General features: G+C 51.9%; 3 protein-coding genes across 3 annotated transcripts; 2 read left to right on the forward strand and 1 right to left on the reverse strand.

Annotated features, from left to right (window-relative positions):
* The first annotated feature begins 6,759 nt into the window (after nt 1-6,759).
* On the forward strand, nt 6,760-7,752 carry B0H65DRAFT_202227 (uncharacterized protein). The gene is made up of 3 exons (XM_062821803.1): nt 6,760-6,866; nt 6,979-7,272; nt 7,365-7,752. The coding sequence occupies exons 1-3, from the start codon at nt 6,845-6,847 to the stop codon at nt 7,538-7,540; spliced, it is 492 nt and encodes a 163-aa protein (XP_062681911.1). The 5' UTR covers nt 6,760-6,844; the 3' UTR covers nt 7,541-7,752.
* A 212-nt stretch (nt 7,753-7,964) lies between these two features.
* Nucleotides 7,965-10,091, forward strand: B0H65DRAFT_442698 (uncharacterized protein; the record flags this gene model as incomplete). The annotated part of the gene is made up of 1 exon (XM_062825589.1): nt 7,965-10,091. The coding sequence occupies one exon, from the start codon at nt 7,965-7,967 to the stop codon at nt 10,089-10,091; it is 2,127 nt and encodes a 708-aa protein (XP_062681912.1).
* Nucleotides 10,092-13,041: 2,950 nt separating this feature from the next.
* Nucleotides 13,042-18,882, reverse strand: B0H65DRAFT_466203 (uncharacterized protein). The gene is made up of 4 exons (XM_062826842.1): nt 18,482-18,882; nt 13,718-18,403; nt 13,576-13,649; nt 13,042-13,502 (listed from the first exon to the last, which is right to left on the reverse strand). Exons 1-4 carry the CDS (start codon nt 18,661-18,663, stop codon nt 13,339-13,341), a joined length of 5,106 nt encoding a protein of 1,701 aa, XP_062681913.1. The 5' UTR covers nt 18,664-18,882; the 3' UTR covers nt 13,042-13,338.
* Nucleotides 18,883-18,994: the final 112 nt, after the last annotated feature.

Genomic DNA, 18,994 nt, shown 5'->3' on the forward strand with positions numbered 1-18,994 from the left:
GCTACATACCTCCTACATTAACCGAAGGTCTAGATCTAGACGCCAAGATCTAAATCAATCTAGCCAAGTCGCATCGCATCGCATCGCATCGCATTCTGAGACAACTTGATGAAGCTAGCTAGCGCTCCCATCATTCTCCGCGTCGCGCTTCCCGCTGTCGAATTCGAACTGTGGATGAAATGTCTAGCATACCTAGCGCAATGCAACGTGATTACGGCGGGATGCCGGGAGGCTTGGAAGGCTGGAAGGCCTAGTCTGGGAACTAAGATGCAAAAAATGTCTTGGATATCGCGATCTGGATCTCGAACTCCGAGTCGGATTGTCTCGGATTTCCCTTTTGAGCTGCCGAAAGGGTCTGGACTCTGGCTTTCAATTGTCTGAGGACAAGGCGGGTCACATTTCTTGGTGTATACGGTTATGATAACCCGGTAGTAGCCCGGAATCGGCCGCCCTCTTCTTTTTTGGTTCTGGTATGCACTGGTTTCTGCGTTACAGTGAGTGAGTGCTATTCAAATTCGAACTCAAAAAGAGTGATCATGTGGGATGTGAGATGTGAGTGGTCGGATACAAGTGGGTCGGGTTATCGGCATTCGTGATCCCCGCCCGTAAACCAGATGGAGATCCCGAAGCCTAGCGGGCCTATGGGGATGTGGAGGGTGGGATCAGACCCGCACTCCAAAAGGCCGAGGCCCAAACGTTAACCCACACTCGAGGCCATCCCAGTCGGCCAGAGCCGAGAAACAAGATTTGCTGGTCCTGGACTCCTGGTGGTGGGTGCACTGCCACACTGCCACACTTTGTTTTCCTGCGACGGATCTGATTGGATGGGAGGTCTAACCGTGCTCAAAACATTCAACGACGGGAAAGAGTTCAATGTCCGCGGAGGTAGCCCTCCGGTTCTCCAGCAGATAGGATAGGAACAAAACTTGAAAGAGTCACAACCGACACAATTGGCCCTGCTCTCATTCTGGGATTTACAATCACTGCGAGCTCATGAAGAAAAACTTTTATCCGGATTCCGAGATTTATGCAATAAACCCATCGGAAATACCGGTTTACAGGTAAACAAACACTTCACAAGCCACACCACGCTACGACAACACCACAACACCACACCACTGCACACACCACACACAGCACACTTTGTCCCAACTGGTGCAGAGGTGCAGTGAAGAATTTTCCTAGAAGCATGTGTTATGCAGGCCAAGACCGTTGCTGCACCTCTTCGTTATGCACCAATGACATTTGCTTCTGGACTCTTTTTTTAGGTTAGAGCGTTGCACATCCTTCTGCAGGTCTTGCGAGTCTGCAACCCTCAAAAAAAAAAGGTTGGATGTAACCTAACCTCTCAAGGACTTTTGATCGTGTTGTGAGTGGGCAGTGAAGAGAGAACAGAAAAACGAGAAATTGAAAATCTATCAGACTTGAAAACGAATCAGACATGTCAATTCGAAAAGAGATCTTCAGTTTCAGTTGCAGTGGTGAGGCACAGCACAAGCAATGGAACCTGAGTTATCGGCACCGGAGTTGCACAGACCACATTTGGGGCAGCCCATTCGCTCCCCTGTTTCCTTTCCCCTTGTAACTTTTGACTTTTCCGCATTTCCGACGGCACTGCCCACGAAGGAACACAATGCCATGTGTTGTGCTACGTCAAAGTCAGAGTTTTTTTTTTCATGGGGGTTCGGGTTGCTACACACCGACCACGAAAATCTAACTTGGTAGCATGCAACTCAAAAGTTTTCACCGAGTTATGAGCGAGAGCGAGATACCACCGTACGTAGTCCGTGAAAAAAAAAAAAAAAAGTGTGAAGCGAGAAGTGATACGGGATGTCCGAATGCGAAATCGGTAGTTGGGTAGACTCAAATCAGTCCCTGGATAGACTAAACCCACTTTTTTGGGCGCGCAGCCATCTGTGCCCGTCAACCGCGCAAAAACTTAGAGGGCGTATTACCAAATCCTCGTGATTGTTAAAGTTGTTGATGCTGGTGTCGCTGCTGTTGATGCTAGTGTCGCTACTATTAATGCTAGTGTCGCCGCTATTCTGCTGTCTCCTATGCTGATTCGGTTGTTGTACGTGAAGGCCTCCCTATGAGTATTGCCTACCGTATAAGTGTCGGGGAGGGTGTTAGAGACTTGGAGTAGGAGCCGAGATTCGTCCTCCATATCCCCCCAATTTAGCTTGCGCTCACCAAGAGCATTTAGCACTAGGGGTGTTACTATGGCGATAGAAAAAACGACAACAACAACGATAGCAACAGCGACGGAGTACAAAAGAGGTCGCGCGCAAATGTATCCGGATTTGGCTGGCGATATAGTAAGGTTTGCGGGCGCGGTTGGGAGCCAGAGATTGGCTGCGCGCTCAAAAAGGTGGGTTTAGTCTATCCAGGGACTGATTTGAGTCTACCCAGCTACCGATTGCGGTCCGAATGTGATTATTTTACTTTGGTCATCGGCATCAGTGGGAGTTGAGTCAAAACCAGTTAGTAGGGTATTAGGAAGTCGTCTAGCTTGGAAAGAAAACATTCAAGCGGAGATGCAAGAAGGGATTTGGAGATGAGATTTGGAGACTGCTGAGCTGCTGCAAAAGCATATGTCATATGTCAAATGCAAGGTCCTTGTACATACGGAGTTACGGTACGCCGAGAATCGGTCGGGTTTTCCCCATGGGCAGAAGATGGTGGTCCGAACTAACTCCACCACGCCATGTACACCACATACTGCGCAGTACAGGGCGCAGCACATATGTTGATACTATGGGATTCTGAGAATGCCATATCAGGCTTAGAGGCCTTATTCCCGTGCTCTTTACGCATATGCGCATCCAGGTTTACACTATACGTGCAGTGTAATAGCGAATGGAATGCACCGGTTGGAGACTACATAGTAGGTCAATGTGTAGAAGATCGTTGGGAAATCTGAAACTGATCTGCAGTTCCAACATTCGCTCAGATGCACACCCGTTCATTTGTCAAACACATACCCAAGAACCGAAAGGACCAACTCCCGATTACGCTCGGAGGTGTGTCCGACCGACGACGGAGAGTCAGTGTTGTCAATTCCATCACAGTAAAAACCCAGGAACAAGGGAACAAGGATGTGCCGCAGGTCAGCGTCGTAAGCGCGGTCGGGTCCCGCAGTCCCACACCCAAGTTCCCACAGCGCGGGGACCGGCCTGCTGGGCCCAGACCGTTGCGCTCAGACACGTGGGACACGCAAGACACGCCAGGGCCCTTTTTCAGCTGAGGCTTGCAGGGCTCTTGCTGGGGCTAGACCGTTCGTCGATTGGATACCTACATTTTTAGACTTTCTGTGAGTTTTGTGGAGGGACGGGGAAAGCTCCGTTGAGACTCCATTGTCGTGGTAGTTTCTCCGTAGGTTAGGTACTCCGCTAATCGGGAGCTCTTTTGAGCATTCGTTTTGTTGTGTTGTTTCAAGTGAGAGATCTGATCACTTGACAATGAATGCTGTTAGATGCGTTGCATACGAGTGTAAACAGACAGGCCTTCGCAGGCCTCCCATTCTTTTTTGTCGATCCGTAACAGATTTGAATCAATGGAAGTATGACTGTGAATAGTGACTTAGTAATTCGAAGGCTTGCGGCATACACATGACCGGGACCGAAACCCATCGGCATGTGTACGTGTTTTTCCGATGCTAGCCTTGAGACTAGTTGGTGCCATACATTGATTGATGAGGATGACAGATTCATTAGCCTCAACTTGTCCTTCGGCTGTGTACACTATTGGGTAGATGACGGGACTCAGCTGTCGGGACTCGGGTGGGTTTGTACCAGTACACTACTTTCAAGCACCGCGGATGCCGGTCTTATTGGTCGCCCTGTCACCATTTTAGAGGCTGACAGTTTAACATGGCTGCATTGTCATTGGAAATTTCTTTACACCTACCCGTGTACGTGCCGTACTGGCGTGTTCTCGGAACCCAAGGGTGTGTTGTTAAATGAGGTAGCTTGTGCGACGGTAAGATCGGTGCTGTCGATCGTTTTGGTGAAGTCAGAAGTGGAAGCGTTGTCGGCCCTCGGATCGAAACACCCGACCTCTAGACTACATGGCATAGGAAATTATCTCCCACCGTTTTCAACCGCAACAAGCGGCTGTGTATTCCGAATCAACATTACTTTCCACTTTCCAGAGGGAACGAGATCATCATTTGTCATACCTTTGGGCGCAGTTGTAGTCGCACCAGCCTAGCCTCAGGCACGAATTCAGCAATGCGATGACTGTGAATGTCTGAATGACAAAAAGGCTTAAGGCAGCAAGTAGTCTGTAGTGTAGCGTGAAGCACGATCGTACGTACCGCAAGGGCTGGTAGGGCTGCCGAAAAAAGTCCGTTAGAGACAGAATCACTGCCCAATGATCCAATGATCCGAACAGCTCACAAAAAAAAGGCGTTCGGCGTTCCGCGCACGACGGGGGTCGGGACCGCGCGGGGGCCCCTGTGCTGCTCCACCCTTCCCGATTAATTGGGAGTGGGGCCAGAGTACCCTTCCGGTTCCCCCACATTCATCCGCTTTCCATCTTTGTTTCGTCCGTACCTCCACGTTTCCACGCTCTGCCGTCCTGCAGTCGTGCACCGGTCTGCAACTTTTTTTTTTTTTTGTTCGGCCACGAGGATGCGGCATGAAGCAGTATGAATGACTAATATAGACTGTCAAAATTGCTTATACAAGCAGGATGAAATGTTGTTCCGACTTGGTGGTTGAAGTGTTGAGAAAAATGTTATAATGAACAATTGTGATGCTGAACAGACAACGAAACGAAACTGAGCCAATCACAGATGTAATGCCTAAAATGTCGGCTCTCCCGCTGGGCTGTTGCAGACGCGGACCAAGAAGCCGCGCTTACGGACGGATCTGATAAACTCAGCTACTTGTTGCTTGTATACATCGCTTTTGGTCACTTTCCCATGCGCGCTTTCGCCTCTTTCTCGGAAGTCGGATATTCCTGGAGTTAAGCGGGCATCAAGCATGTCAACCACCGTAGCACGGCCACAATGAGACGCAGACAGTCGGCTCCGAGTCGGCCGCTTCTCTGCGCTGCTAGCGTGTCCTGTTAAAAAAAAAAAATACCAGGCTGCTGTGTAGAGCTGTACACTACAAGGGAAAAGATACGAGAATGCCGCCAAGATGTACTTTGGAAACGGGAAACTCGGATGGGCAGAGATACGACTGCGCATCCTGACTCATTTTCTTGGGCCTGTTCGATGCTGTGATTTTGAATGAAAAAAAAACTTGTCTTCGAGAGGTTTCGCTGGTGACAGGTGCCAAAGCTAGTTACGCATCACGTGACACGATGGGCACATGATAAACGTCCAACCACAAGATCCCGTGACGACCACCAAAACATGATTCTTTTAATTCATGTTGAGCGGAGGATTGCTTCCGACGAAAGAAAGCTTACGAATCAACAACTCCATAAGGGTATCCGAAGTCGTCCGTGTCAAACGGTTATCCACGTATAGCCGAGAGGTGGCTTGAGACCGCTAAACGAACAGTGTACCCACCGCATGAGTGTTAAGGATGAGCCACACTTGCGACGCCACATCATCCCCACACCCCGATTGGTCAGAGTTCTTGCGGTCGCGGAGACACCAAAGCATCCGTCAGCTTCTGACGTCTCCGCGGTGCTGATGCTAGCAATATGTCCCGCGCTAGGTGTAGCCGTAGGTGAAGGGTGAGTACGTGGCAGTAAACCCAGCTGAACAATGACAGGTGTCTTCCGTGACTCGTTGGTAAGAGACAACAAAGCATAAGAGAAAACAGGCCATCGGAGATGGAAGAGCCGGTCTGAGAAAACACGAGGTCGAACAGCCACACTTACCTCCCTGAGAAACCTGGGGAAAGGCGCATCTTTTCCAATCAGAATCTTGGGGGCAAGATCTCAGTGATCCGGTAGATTCCCAGTGTGGCTCATTCTCTTGGGAAAGGGTTGTAGTTTCAAGGTCGTATATTTACCATGTGCTGGGGAGCCCTCAATCTTAGAAAATGGGGAATATGAGAGGATAGGAGACCATTCCGCTGTCCCCGATTATAGAAAATGATAGGCCGTGGCAAAGCGGAATTGAAAGGTGCGAGATGAAACTTGTGAGACGTGTGCAATGGGATTTTCAGGGTCCTGGCACAGCCCTGCGTCCCTGACATATGAGTATGGATCCGACTGCCGAGTTTTGTGTACAGGGTCGCTTTTCCGTTGTTTGGATGGGCCTACCGCGGAATACCCGTGGGTGTTGAGGTGGTCTCTGCAAGAGAGTGGGTATCGAGCCACCTCAAACACCCACGGGTAGACGACCAGGACGACGCAGAACGGAAATCGCCAAGAGACGTGATGAAAGAGGCTGTGCTAAAAATGTGGGTCGGACAGGTCGCTTGAGTGTGTCATGTGCTACACAGAAAATAGCAGGCTATCGTCCATTGTAAGCTACAAGCTTCCACTTTTCTTGTAGTCATTCCAAGTTTCAGTTGCAGTGAGGTCCGTGCCCCCCCTCCGGCTCGAACCCTCTCTCACCCGAGTTGTCGCGCGACTCCCCGATTCACGCACTTCAGTCCCTCCACACCAAATCGTCGTGACCAACGGCATCATGGCCCAGACCCGTCACAGTCGGCGTATGCGCGGCTTTGGCTAGCTCCTCCTTCTCTTGTGTGTTTTCCAAATAGAACGTCTTTTTCGCACAGTTTGCATTCCAATGGAGCCGTCGGCCAGCTGTCATGGAAATCCGAAATGTTCAGCAATGGGCTGCCCCTGGGCCCTGGCCGTTGTGCGTCACGACTAGTCACGCCCTCGGCAGTTCGCAGCTTTGACCAGAAAACCCAGGAAGCCAGTCAGAATGGGGACGTTCCATCACTTAGGTACCTCCCCTTGTTGGGTAGGCAGTAGTGTCGAAGCACGGCCAGACACTCTACACTCACATGGCCTTGCTCTTCGACGAAAGCAATGACTCGAGCTAGAAGAAACCAACAGAAACCAGAGGTATACACAGCGGTTATACGACTCAGTATACGACTCGAACCGTCAGTCAGCAAGTTCGATGCGTCAAACGTCAAACGTCAAAACCCAGCCGGGTCCCATGGAAATGCCTGGGTTGTGTCGACTCAAACTCGGGCTATGACCACATTCGAAGACTTGCCGAGATTGCAGACAACCGAGGCCATCGACACGGGGAGACGGACTCGACACGGGCTGACATGAAGCTTAGTGAGTTGATCGTATACCGCATTGGTGTGGCCCTTTACCCCATATTCTTTGTGCTCTTCCGTCAGCGGTTCCATTCTTTGGTCATCACCTCTGATCTTTTGGTCCCCTGTTTTTCCCGCGACGGGCATCCGCTAACTCGTTTGGCTCCAAAGTACGACAAGCGGAAGCCCAGCGGAGAAGTCGCACCCAACTAGGACCCCCAACTGCAGGGCAGAGGTTCGAGGCTCATGCACGCACCCAGGGCACCCCAACCCTGGTCTTCCTTGTTCTCGGTCATTCCAGGGCTCGCTCCAGTCGACCACACTCGACCCCCAACACCCGACGCTAGTGCCCTGTGCTCCCTGCGACTCCACTGTCGAGGTCGCGCCCACGGTGCGCACCCTGTCTTCCAGGTTGGCAGGGGGGGTACCTGAAGGGAGGTACCACTGCAACGTCGAGGTACAGAGGTACGGGGGTACGTACACCTCCTTCCACTTCCTCTGCCCGCACTCCCGTCCTCTTACATCATTATCTGGACGGACACCACGGGGCATAACATCACCCCACCAGACTCAACCGCACTCAACTACCTCAGCGTACATTAGTCACCATTCCCGGGGCATCGCTTCTTCGATTATAAGAACTGTGTCGGTGCTTCGAATTGCTTCTCTTAAATTTGCCACTGGTATTCCCACCTACTGCTATTCCAACTACCACCAAACAAAACCACAACATCCTACCACTTCAATATCAGTCCATACATAACACTTACCATGCCACTGATGCCGCAACCCACTTTGATGCCTTCACTACAATCTCCGAGTCCCCCTCAACAACAATATCAACAACAGCAACAACATCGCACTCTCGGCTATCCACAGCGAACACTCTTGCCTCAACAGAAACAGCAACAGCAACCGCCACAGCAACAGCAGCCGTTGGCCTACTTGACGAGTAACTTCAACCCCCAACAGTCGTCTGTGGCCTCCTTCAACTCCAGTCCGGCATTTACTACCATCAGCGATTTCGACCAAGACTTCGACCAGGACTACAGCAACTGTCCTAGTCTGACTGCATCGCCGGTGTCGACGTACTCGCTTCCTGCGTACCCCTCCACCTCGCAGCATCGCTCGTCTTTGTCTGCCTTTGACAGCATACCCAGCACCACCACAGTCCCCCGCGCCGCTCAAGGCGCTGCTGAACCTTTGTTCACCCTTTGGGCCGACCCGATGCAAACGGAAACCTGGCTACAACCCGCTGACCAACTGACATCCAAGTCGGCTGGTCGCTATGGTCACCACCGCGAGTCCTCCCTTTCTTCACTTGGCTCAGCTGGTCCGGCATCTCCCTACTCGAACAACACGTCTAATCCGCAGATCGCCGTAACAGACTTCAACGATTTTAGCGGGTTCGAGGACCTGAACTACCACGTGGTTCCCTCCAAATCGTCGACCACTCTTCATCCCAGCTTTCCCGGCTATGCCAACTCGAATGTGGTGCCCATTACTGGCTACTCGCGTGTCCCTGCGGTGCCCAAGCAAAATAACAACAAGCCTCGGCCTGCGCCGGTGGCGAGTTCCATTATGAGTGACTCATCTGCCACACCAGCAGGCGAGGCTGAGGACGCTGGCAGGCAAAAGAATGGTGAGAGCCAAGAGAATACCGGTCTCCCTGTCCGTGACCAAAGCTTACAATTTGACGATGCAGCTGTCAACACCAACGCCCCTCCCAAGTTCGATCGGACCTTGACTGATATCATGAACGACGAGCTGTACCATCCGGATCTGGTCATCACAACCTCTGCTCCGGCACCACAGCAGACGCTGACCACGAGCAACAACAACTTCAACAAAGTGGTCGAGACCGCAAACCAGCATCTGAGCGCGATGCAGTCTCCTGTGTCGAGTAACAACTCGCCGTTCCGTCAGGGATCCCCACATTCTGCCACTCTCCAAGACTTCTCCTCTTTGAACATGGCGTCGACACCGCAGGTTCGATTAGGGTCCGCGCAACATATGCGTGAGAGCGATAAAGCAGCACAGGATGCCGCCTGGCAGCAATCGCTTGCGAGACACAATCAGGACATGACGCCCAAGACCATCTCGCCCAAGGACGCCTTGCTGGACTTCCGCGAGCCTGAAGGTGAATCGAACTTCCCTCTTTTTCCTCAGCCAGACAACCACGGATTCAACTCGGACGCGATGAGCAAGGGACTCTCGCACCAGTCGCTTGATGGGCTGCCAACTTTGGGTGATATGTCCACCTTCAACTTCAACTTCAACCCGTCGAACCTCGACTCTCTGCCAACTTTCAACGGTCTTCAGCAGCTTCCCCAGGCTTTGCAACAGTACTCTTTCGTCAACCAACCCCGACAGCCCAGCACTGTGCCGTCGCTGGCGACGTCAAGAATGAGCTCTGCGGAAACTGGTATCACGGACTCTCCTCGGAGCAACGTGGTCCAGCGACCGGTGGATACCCGTGCTGAGGGTGGAACTTACACGTGTACCTACCACGGCTGCCCTCTACGCTTCGACACGCCTCAGCTTCTCCAGAAGCACAAGAGAGAGGGCCATCGTCAAGCACACGGGCTAAACTCGAGGCAACCCAACGGCATGACTTTGAATAGGGTGGATACTCAAGCTGGTCCTCACCGTTGTGAGCGGATCAACCCAAGCACCGGCAAGCCATGCAACCAGATCTTTTCCCGACCTTACGATCTTACCCGTCATGAGGACACAATCCACAACGCACGCAAGAAGAAGGTCCGCTGCGAGATTTGCACGGACGAGAAGACTTTCAGCCGCGCGGATGCGCTTACACGACATTTCCGGGTGTGCCACCCGGACGTCCCATTCAATGGTGGAAAGCAGCGTAAGGCTCGTGGGGGCCGCAGCGGTTGAATGCTGAAAACACGTGTGTCCCTGATTGGCAAAAGCGCTATCGCTCCTGACATTCAGGGTCCAATCTACCGTCAAAGCGTGCAGGAACTAGACATTGCGTCGCGCTCTGATGACGGAGTCGGATGCAATCTGGCGACGAGATCAGCAAAGACAGATATGGAACAAGCCTGTCTGGTGGTTCATTTGTCTGGAGCATGCAATCACTTGCACAGCGATGACGTCTGCGGTTGCAGCACGTTGCTGGACAGGCTGAACAGGGCCGGAAAGGGAGGGGTTCTAAGACATGGCTTGCAACCCAATTGCGCCCTCTGATTGGCCGGAGCGAGCCCCTTGTGGTACCCCGCCAAAATTCAGGGTCCGTCATGGCGTCGCTCGCTGCAGGGTCTTTGGCGTTCCCTACCGTCTTTGGCCTTTGCGCACTCTCTGTTCTTGCGCTCCTGCATCATTGATTTTTGTTGGTGTTGCTCAGCCACGCGGTAGAAGCAGCAAGGTCAGCCGAGCGGGTCGGAAAGATTCTGAGGAGTCTTGTGTGATTACGGTGGTTTCTGGCAAATCACCGGCTTCCCGACCGCTGCCCGAGGAAGACCGAACATGGGAATGGTCTTTGTGCACCGCCATATGACGTCATTTGCAACCTTTGGACCCGGTTGTCCACACCAGCCTTCTATCATCAGCATCACTATGAAAGGACACAAGTCCAGACCTGACATCAGAGACGGTTCAGGCCTTTTCTGAGCTTGTTCGATCTCTACCAGCGATGATTTCAGCGAGGAAAGATTCTGCGGACAATTGTATTTTTCCGATGATGCTTTCTGGTCCGGGTGGGATGCAGAGTGATGAGGTGGGGTGCGCCGTACCGCACTATCGATGAGTGGCCGGCAATGACGACAGCTTCCTTTATGGGAAGTTCCGGGAATGGTGTCATGTTATTTTCCTCAGTTTGGGTTCCTCATTGTATTCATGCTACAGCGGGACGCTTAAATGTCCAACATTTTCCTTTTTCAGTCTTCTGCAATTTTTGGGGAAACTGTAATGATGTACAACACTTTGCATGTGGGCTATGATTTCATTTTCTGGCGACCATTTTCATCTTTCCTATCACAAGCGGTTTCGGCTTTTCAATAGTTCGGCGTCATTGCGGGAGATCTTGTTCTGTTTTGGGAAGACTCTGATGTATTATGACTTTTCTTCTCTCGACATTTCCTGGACGCTTTACATCATTGTACACTCAAGTATGGAAAGCGGGGGTTCTAGAGACTATACAGGGTATAAACGAGAGAAGCATGACGATGTTTACGACGGGAAAACGAAAAGGAACAAGGGAGGAAAGAAAGAATGAGCGAAGTGACAAAAATACCTCCAAGAACAGCGATCTTCACAGATGCACTTTATCATGTATTTTTAGATAGAACCAAACCAATAATCACTGAAAGAATGAAGCAGAAAAGATAACACAAATTTTGTGATGACGGCGTGATTGTCGTGTGTTTCGCACCGTGATACCAACCGAGGGATATTGGACTTGGCAGCAGTGGTTCCGTAGTCCAAAAGCAGCACACCTTAACGCTATCAACCATACCACACACATGACTGAACTTCTCAACAGCCATCATCCCTTACAACTTGCCTGTATGTAGAGAGCTCGCTTGTTAGTCACTCGGTTTGCAGGCTCCAAGCCATACCTCTAGCGAAGCGGTACCGAGTATCCATCGTCATCATCATCATCATCGTTGTCATCACCGTTATACCAACTATCATCTACTACTCACATGGAATCACGGTATAACACTGGGTCGTCCGTTCATCTTCGAGTTATTATCTAATGGCGATGGCATAGACAGATATAACTTTGATAGGTGCCTTTGGGTGGGTGCCTTAGACTTGGACTAGGATTTGAGTTTGGGTTTGAGTTGTTGAAGAAACTCAACGCAGAGCAGCCTACAATGCTGGATGGATGTGATGTGCTGTGATGTGCTCGGGCAGTCTGCTATATAGATCCCGGAGACACGAAGACACGAAGACACGAAGACACGAAGACACGAAGACGGACGACCCTAGATAGTAGAGATAAGATAGATGTAGTGTTTGACTTGGGGTGATCGATCCAACGGAGGAGTCTTTGAGTGAAGGGAGCAGAACCAGAACAAATGTTGGATTTTTGATCCAACCGTGTGTTGAATATAGTTACAGTGTTGCATAACGTTACTAATTATCTGGTACAGACATCGAAAGAAGCAGCAAACGGGGAAGAGCAATAGCTATGTATGATGAGTGAAACGGCGATGGCGGAAGGTAATGGTGGTGGGATGCTGGAGTATGTACGTGGTTTAAGTCTGTTTGCGTTTGTGTCTTGTGTGAATCTTTTTGCCATGGCTACCTACCTCGCTATGTCTTGGAGAGGGGTTCTCATCCTTTTCGTTCACGACTCTCACCTAAAAAAAAAAAAAAAAAAAAAAAAAAATTTGCTTCCTAGATGTATATGTAATTATAGAAGTGAACCTATCCTATTAGCTAGCTGTGTCTGCAAATAAGTAAGTAAGTAACTAACCTTTTGATGAAACTGGAAGTTCCACTGGGGGTTACCAAGTTTAAGACGCTTGCTTGCTTGCTTGCTTGCTTGCTTGCTTGCTTGAAAACGAGGGATTGGGGAATTCTCATGTAAGCCATCGAGAGTTGAGGTTGAAGCCAAATCTTTTTCGCAAAGAGATACTGATTGAGGTTTTACGCTCAACTGTTTACTTACCATTGTACCGGACTTCTAGGATAGTTTGAAAGCATCTTCGTAGCGGAATTTGTAGGGAGATATGTTGGGTGAGATAAAGTGAACAAGGCACCTTCATATTGTACCTATTTGTCCATGGCAAAAGTGATCGTATCTATTCATCAATGTAGGTATTTATCAAGATATCATGTCTGCTCTGCAACCAAGTGGAACAGTGATTTGTACCATGTGAGTTGTTGATTTATGTAAAATAATAAATTTCTTTTTAGAAACAGGCAGCAATCAAGCAAAAACATTACAAAACACCAAACCCAGTTTTCGCCGCCAAGTTCAGGTCAGGGTGTGGGCTACCTATTCTACCAAATTTGAGTGATTGATGCATTTCATTTCTCCATGTTCCTTTCCATACTTATGTCCATCCGCACATTTTTGTACACCCGGGTAGTTCATCATAAAAACAACATGTGACACAACACGACACGACATGACACGGCACACCCACTCCCAGAGGTGTATGTGTGTGACTTATAGCACATGAGAGTGGTGCTCAGTAGGCACCTTGGTGAACACGTCGAACGAGCCCGTACCGGTAACGCCCAGCTTACCGACAACCAGTCTGCCTGATGGGGTGTCGAGGCTGTCCCAGTCGCCGTCGAGGACGGCGTCCTTGAGGAAACCGACGGTGGTTTCTGTTTGTGAAATAATGTCAGCGATGAAGCTCAGGCTACAGGTAAAATAATGAACGACTGGGTGATAACGTACCGTAACTCATCTTGGTGAAGGGGCTGACGTTGGTGGTCAGACCCATACGGTTGAAAGGAGTGAAGCCACCGTTTCTGTGAATTTACTGGTCAGTAACTTGTATCTCGCTCATTTTGTTTGTGTCGGGAAATTTGAATCTCACCTGGTCATGTAGTCGCCAATGAGGTTCAGATGGCGGGGGTCGACACCGATACCGTGACCCTTGAAGACACCGCTCAATTCGCGAACGATGCTGTTCCTGGCGGCCTCAACACCATAGATCTCGAGTACTTGAGCAATGTCGTTGGTCAAGATCTTGTTGGGGTTGATGTAGTCGGCATACTGCTGCATGGCCTTGATGTTGGAGCCCTCGGTGTGGATAAGACGCTCCTTGTTCTCCACGACGAATGTCGCGGTGCCGAGTCTGGGAATCTGCTGGATGAGCGCCTTCTTGACCGCCTCGGTGACGAGGTTGAGCATGAGAATCTTGGGTGTCGCGGGGTCAAACTCCAAGATCATCTCGCACCACTCGCCGCCCTGCTCGTCGCAGTGGAAGCGGGCAACGAAGTCGTTCTTGTCCTTGATGCGTGTCTCGCGTGATCGAGACTTGTACACGGACATGTCGCCATCGGCGTTGCGGTCCTCGGGCTCTGGGCTGCCACCGTAGCCCTCGTCATCAAACTCAAGTCTCTCCTCACCCTCCTCCTCATCGTCATCCGCGCGCTGCAGAGACTTCTGGATGACATCATCGTCGTCGTCGTTGGGGCCGTAGGACACTGCCTCGTGCCTGTTGGCCCTGTTCTTGGCGTTGGTGGCGTCATCATCACCGTCGTCATCGTCGTCCGCGTCGCCGTCCTCGCCGACAGCACGCTCGCCGTCGGGTGCCGCCATCTCCACAGTACCAACCTTGACACCAATCTCGGGAGTGGCAGCAGAGTTCTCCTTGTACTTCTTCTTGATCTCCTTCTTGGTGAGCTGACCAAGCAGGGGCAAAAACTTCCTCTCAACAGTAGCAAGAACATCCGCAATCTCGATCGCATATGTCTTGCAGTACTCCTCAGACGGGAAGAAGCGCAACCTGATCTCGAAGAGCTTGGCGAGAGGATAGCCCAAGCCACGGCCCATCTTCTCCCTGACGGTAACCTCCTTGGTAACATCGGCCAGGGGAAGAATGCTGATGGACTTGGCAAACTGCTCGCAGTCGGCATCTGAGAGCTCAGGGTTGGGGTAGAGGGTCATGGCAGGAGTCGAGATCTTGGCGGAAGCGGTCATGAGAATTTCACGAAGACGGGGGATACCCAATGTGACGTTCTTGGCCGAGTGACCAGCCAAATGGAAGGTGTTCAGTGTCATCTGTGTCGAGGGCTCACCGACGGACTGACCGGCCACGATACCAACAGCCTCACCGGGCTCTACCAGCGACCTGATGTACTTGGCCGCCAAAATCTTCTCGGCGGTCTTGCGGGAAATGATGCCAGAGGAGTCGCCCTTCTTCTCCTTGATCAAGCCATCCTTGTTCTCCTTGATGTACTTGGTCATCTTCTCGAAGAAGTTCTCCGAGGTGGCAAAAGCATACAAGGCAGGGTCAACATCCGACTCGATCGGGTTGAGCGGGTTACGGGTATCCCTCGACTTGATGGCAGCCTTCATCTGCTTGATCATCTCGTCCTTGTGCTCGAAGAGAGCCTGAGTACCCTCTTCCGAGTAGTTGAGATGCGCCAACTCGGATGCCATGTTGCGGAGGATGAACTCGAAATCGTTCAAGTACTTTTGCTTGGAGATATCGATACCATCCTCACCGAACAGGAACTGAATGATGGAGCCATCCGAGTCTCTGACCGAGCTGTCGTAAGCGACCTTGAGGCCTTCCATACCCTTGATCAAACATCTCTGAAGATAACCGGAACGCGATGTCTTGACGGCTGTGTCGATAAGACCCTCACGACCGGCCATGTGATGGAAGTAGTACTCCTGGGGGCGAATACCAGTCAAGAAACGCTGGACGATGTAACCACCAGCTCTGGCGTTGGTGTCGAAGGGCTTGAAACTAGGAAGAGTCTTGCCGCTCACCATGACGGGGACACGTCTACCTTCCAAAACCTGCTGGCCCAAGTTGCAAGAAATGAGGTTGGCGTTGACAGGAGAACCCTTAGCACCTGATGTTGTCATACTTTGCATTTGGTTCTTGGGGAACTTCTTTTGCAGACCAGCAGGAAGACATGTCTTGGTGATCTCGCTGGAGAGTTGGGCGCAGCGTTGGTTCATCAAAAGATCCAAGTTCTCTTGCTTCTTGTCGTTGCGCATAACTTCCTCCAAGCGTTGCAAAAGAAGGGGATCTTCAGGAGTAGGCTTCTGCTCCTCGAGCGACACATACTTGGCGGCGACCTCAAGACCGATGTGAGCGGCGGCCTTGATCTTCTCCCTCCTGTCTGCCTCTCCCTTGGGCGTCATTACTAGATCGTCCATACCGCACGAGAAGGCAACCATGGCCAGGTAACGGGTGAGAAGACGACCCATGCAACTGAGGAGCTTGCCGGCAGCTGAAGGGCCATAGACTTCGTGAATCGAGTGAATGAAACCGCCACTGCTGGGACCCAGCTGAGACTTGTCGAGAATACCGGTGATAAACTCTCCATCACGGAAAGTGACCTGGCCTTCTTCTGGGGCATGGTCACCCCACTGATGAGCCTTGACTTGTGTAGAGCCGTTCATCCACAGGTCACCGCAGTTTGGTGGCTTGATGTTCTTGAGAATTGTGGTAATAATTTGCTTACCCGTCCAGCGGGGGGCCGGCTTGATGATCGCCGGCGGTACAAGCTCAAGCTTGTCTCCCATAATGTGACCACTCTCGGGTCGGAGAGCGGCGTAGACGAGTTGGTGGTAGTTGGCCCGATCGAAGAAGGTGTCCTTGTTACACATAATAACGGAAACGGACAAATGATCCTGAATAAGACCACGGAGAGGCTTGCCAGCGGTGCCGGAGATGTACTGGTGGTCAGTGTCGGCGATCTGAAGGGCCTCGGCACGGGCAATCTCGTTTTGGGGGAAATGCATGTTCATCTCATCACCATCGAAATCGGCGTTGTAGGTGTTGCAGTTGGCGTAGTGCATGCGAATCGTCTTCTCGCCCGGCAGCACTCTGACTCTGTGACCCATGATGGAGGGCTTGTGAAGGGTGGGCTGACGGTTCATGAGGACGACATCACCGTTCGTGAGGTGGCGGTGGACCTTCTTGTTGCGAACTCCGCTGAAGTTGTTATTGGTCGGGGCCAAGAGCTGGTTGGCAAGGGCCGCGCGCTCCTCCGAGGACTTGTTCCTCAAGTTGATGATTTGGCCGTTCTCCATCTCGATCGCAGAAGCACCGGGCCACTTGTCCATACCGTTCTGGACTGCATTCTTGAGATCTTGGTAGTTGTGACTCGTTACCGGCTCGGGGTATGTGAGCTTCCTGGCGAATACCGGAGGGACACCGATTTCGCTGGTCTCAATGTTGGGATCGGGAGAGATGACGGATCTGGCGGCAAAGTTGACACGCTTACCCATCATGTTCTTACGGAACAGACCCTCCTTCTTCTCGAGCTTCTGCTTGATACCGTCCTCGTTGCGCTTTCCAGCAGCACCCTGGACGGGGTTCTTATCGCGATCGATCAAGGAGTTGACGGCGTCTTGGAGCTGCGTCCACGCTTGGTAGAGCGCATTTATATCCCTGGCTCTGCGTCCGTCCTCGGGAGCGTTACCCTTTGCGGTTTCGGAAACCTCGCGGGATATCTGGGCGACCATAGACGACCCCCTGAGGATCAACTTGTAGAGACTGTTTTGCTGCGCTTCCGTTACTTGGTCGCCCATTCTAGCCTCGGGTCTGAATTTGTTGGGAGGGACGAGGAGTGTCTGGATGAAGAACATGTCGGCAGTCATGGGCTTCGCGTGCTTGGGACGAGGCTTGGAGCTAAAGAGCAGAGCCACAATCTCTTGCTCCTTCTGGAAAAGGAAGTTTAACCTCTCCTTGACCTCGAGAGAGCTGATGTATCTCTGGGGAAGAGCCCTCTTCTCGGCCTTCTCCTTCGCCTTGGTCTTGCTGCCCGCGTCCGCCATGACGACGTCGCCGTTCTCGTCGAGCTCTTCGCCCTCGCCTTCGCTGTTGTCGGACTCGCTGGCTGTCGACTCGATATCGGCGATCCCCTCGTCGTCATCATGATCCTTCTTCTTGCCGCCCTTCATGGCCAGCGCATCGGCACGCTTCCTTCCAGCCTGGGCCATGGCGGCCTTCTCCTTTTGTGTGAGGTCGCGCTCGAAAATCTTCGTGTACCGATCCTTGCGGTAGACGGGAGAGATGCCGTCGCAGGTCTTGCACTTCTTGTCCTTGATGATGGCAGCCAGGAACTCCTTGACGAGAGCCCTGCGCATATCGGCGGCGCCCTCGTGCTTGCCCTTGTTGATGTCGCGCATAGTAACCTTAGCCCTATAGTCGCGAAGAACAGCGCGGACATATGCTTCCCGTTGGCGGATGGTGCTATCATTCAGGTTGTTCCCCTCCTCCTCAGCCTCGTCATCCTCCATCTCGGGCACGTCGGCTAGCTGGAATTGGCGAATGGCGGAACCGAACTCGCTTTCGCCGAAAGAGTCGATCATCTGGGCTTCCTTGAGAAGGCCGCACTGCAGCAGACGGAGCATGCAGGAGTAGCGGTGGATTTCCCTACGGGGGAGGCGGAACCGGTGGCAGTAAACACATTGCGCGCGCAGCAGACGGTATGCTTGGTCCATGAAGACGGGGTGGTAGACGGGCACGGGGAGCTCGATGTGGCCGGGATGGCCGGGACATTGCGACTGGCCAAGGTTACATGTTGTGCAGCTATTTAAGTCAACACCACTATCCAGACCAGACCAACCTCCAAGTTGAAAAGACAGACGACGGGATGGGGAGTCTCACAGTGAGTCGCCCCAGGAACCCAAGGCAGGGTCGTAGAGACCGCCGGGAACGGGGTTCAGCAGAGTGTCGAAGGTGCTCTCATTCTCGATCTTGCGCACCGAGATGGCGCGGATCTCGTTGTCGGTCAGGAAGGTGAACTCGACGCTGTCCAGAGAGGACGACACGGGCTGCGAAATATTCATGGTGGGCGAGAGTGGTGTGTGGTTACGGATTCGGAATCCTTAAAATCCCATGGCGAGGATTTCTCGTCTGAAGATGGCCGCAGGCAAGATGCACGGTCGGGGGGGACAGCGGCAACTTGCGAGGCCAAAACTTGTTGCAAGAAGTAAATTGAGCCTTCAGGGTGTTTACACAGCCAAAAGCCTTTCGCTATGCCACTGCAGTCAATCACAGTCTGCAGCTTCGCCTATTGGTGGGGACTTCGAGATGGAGCTCGCGCGAAAGAATATTTTTTGGCGGTCGCGGCTGGCAAAAACTCGCTGCTACGCCTGTGGGGAACCCGCACCTCGGTGG

The sequence above is a fragment of the Neurospora tetraspora genome (assembly GCF_033439725.1).
Source record: "Neurospora tetraspora strain CBS 560.94 chromosome Unknown B0H65scaffold_4, whole genome shotgun sequence".
In the NCBI taxonomy this organism is placed as follows: domain Eukaryota; kingdom Fungi; phylum Ascomycota; class Sordariomycetes; order Sordariales; family Sordariaceae; genus Neurospora; species Neurospora tetraspora.

Coding starts and splice junctions, on each gene's coding strand:
- B0H65DRAFT_466203 (XM_062826842.1), bottom strand. CDS start 18,663: ATGAATATTTCGCAGCCCGTGTCGTCCTCTCTGGACAGCGTCGAGTTC. Junction 18,404..18,481: donor GGTTCCTGGGGCGACTCACT/GTGAGACTCCCC, acceptor TGACTTAAATAG/CTGCACAACATGTAACCTTG. Junction 13,503..13,575: donor CTTCACCAAGATGAGTTACG/GTACGTTATCAC, acceptor TTTCACAAACAG/AAACCACCGTCGGTTTCCTC.
- B0H65DRAFT_202227 (XM_062821803.1), top strand. CDS start 6,845: ATGGGGACGTTCCATCACTTAG. Junction 6,867..6,978: donor GGGGACGTTCCATCACTTAG/GTACCTCCCCTT, acceptor AGAAACCAACAG/AAACCAGAGGTATACACAGC. Junction 7,273..7,364: donor CATATTCTTTGTGCTCTTCC/GTCAGCGGTTCC, acceptor TTGGCTCCAAAG/TACGACAAGCGGAAGCCCAG.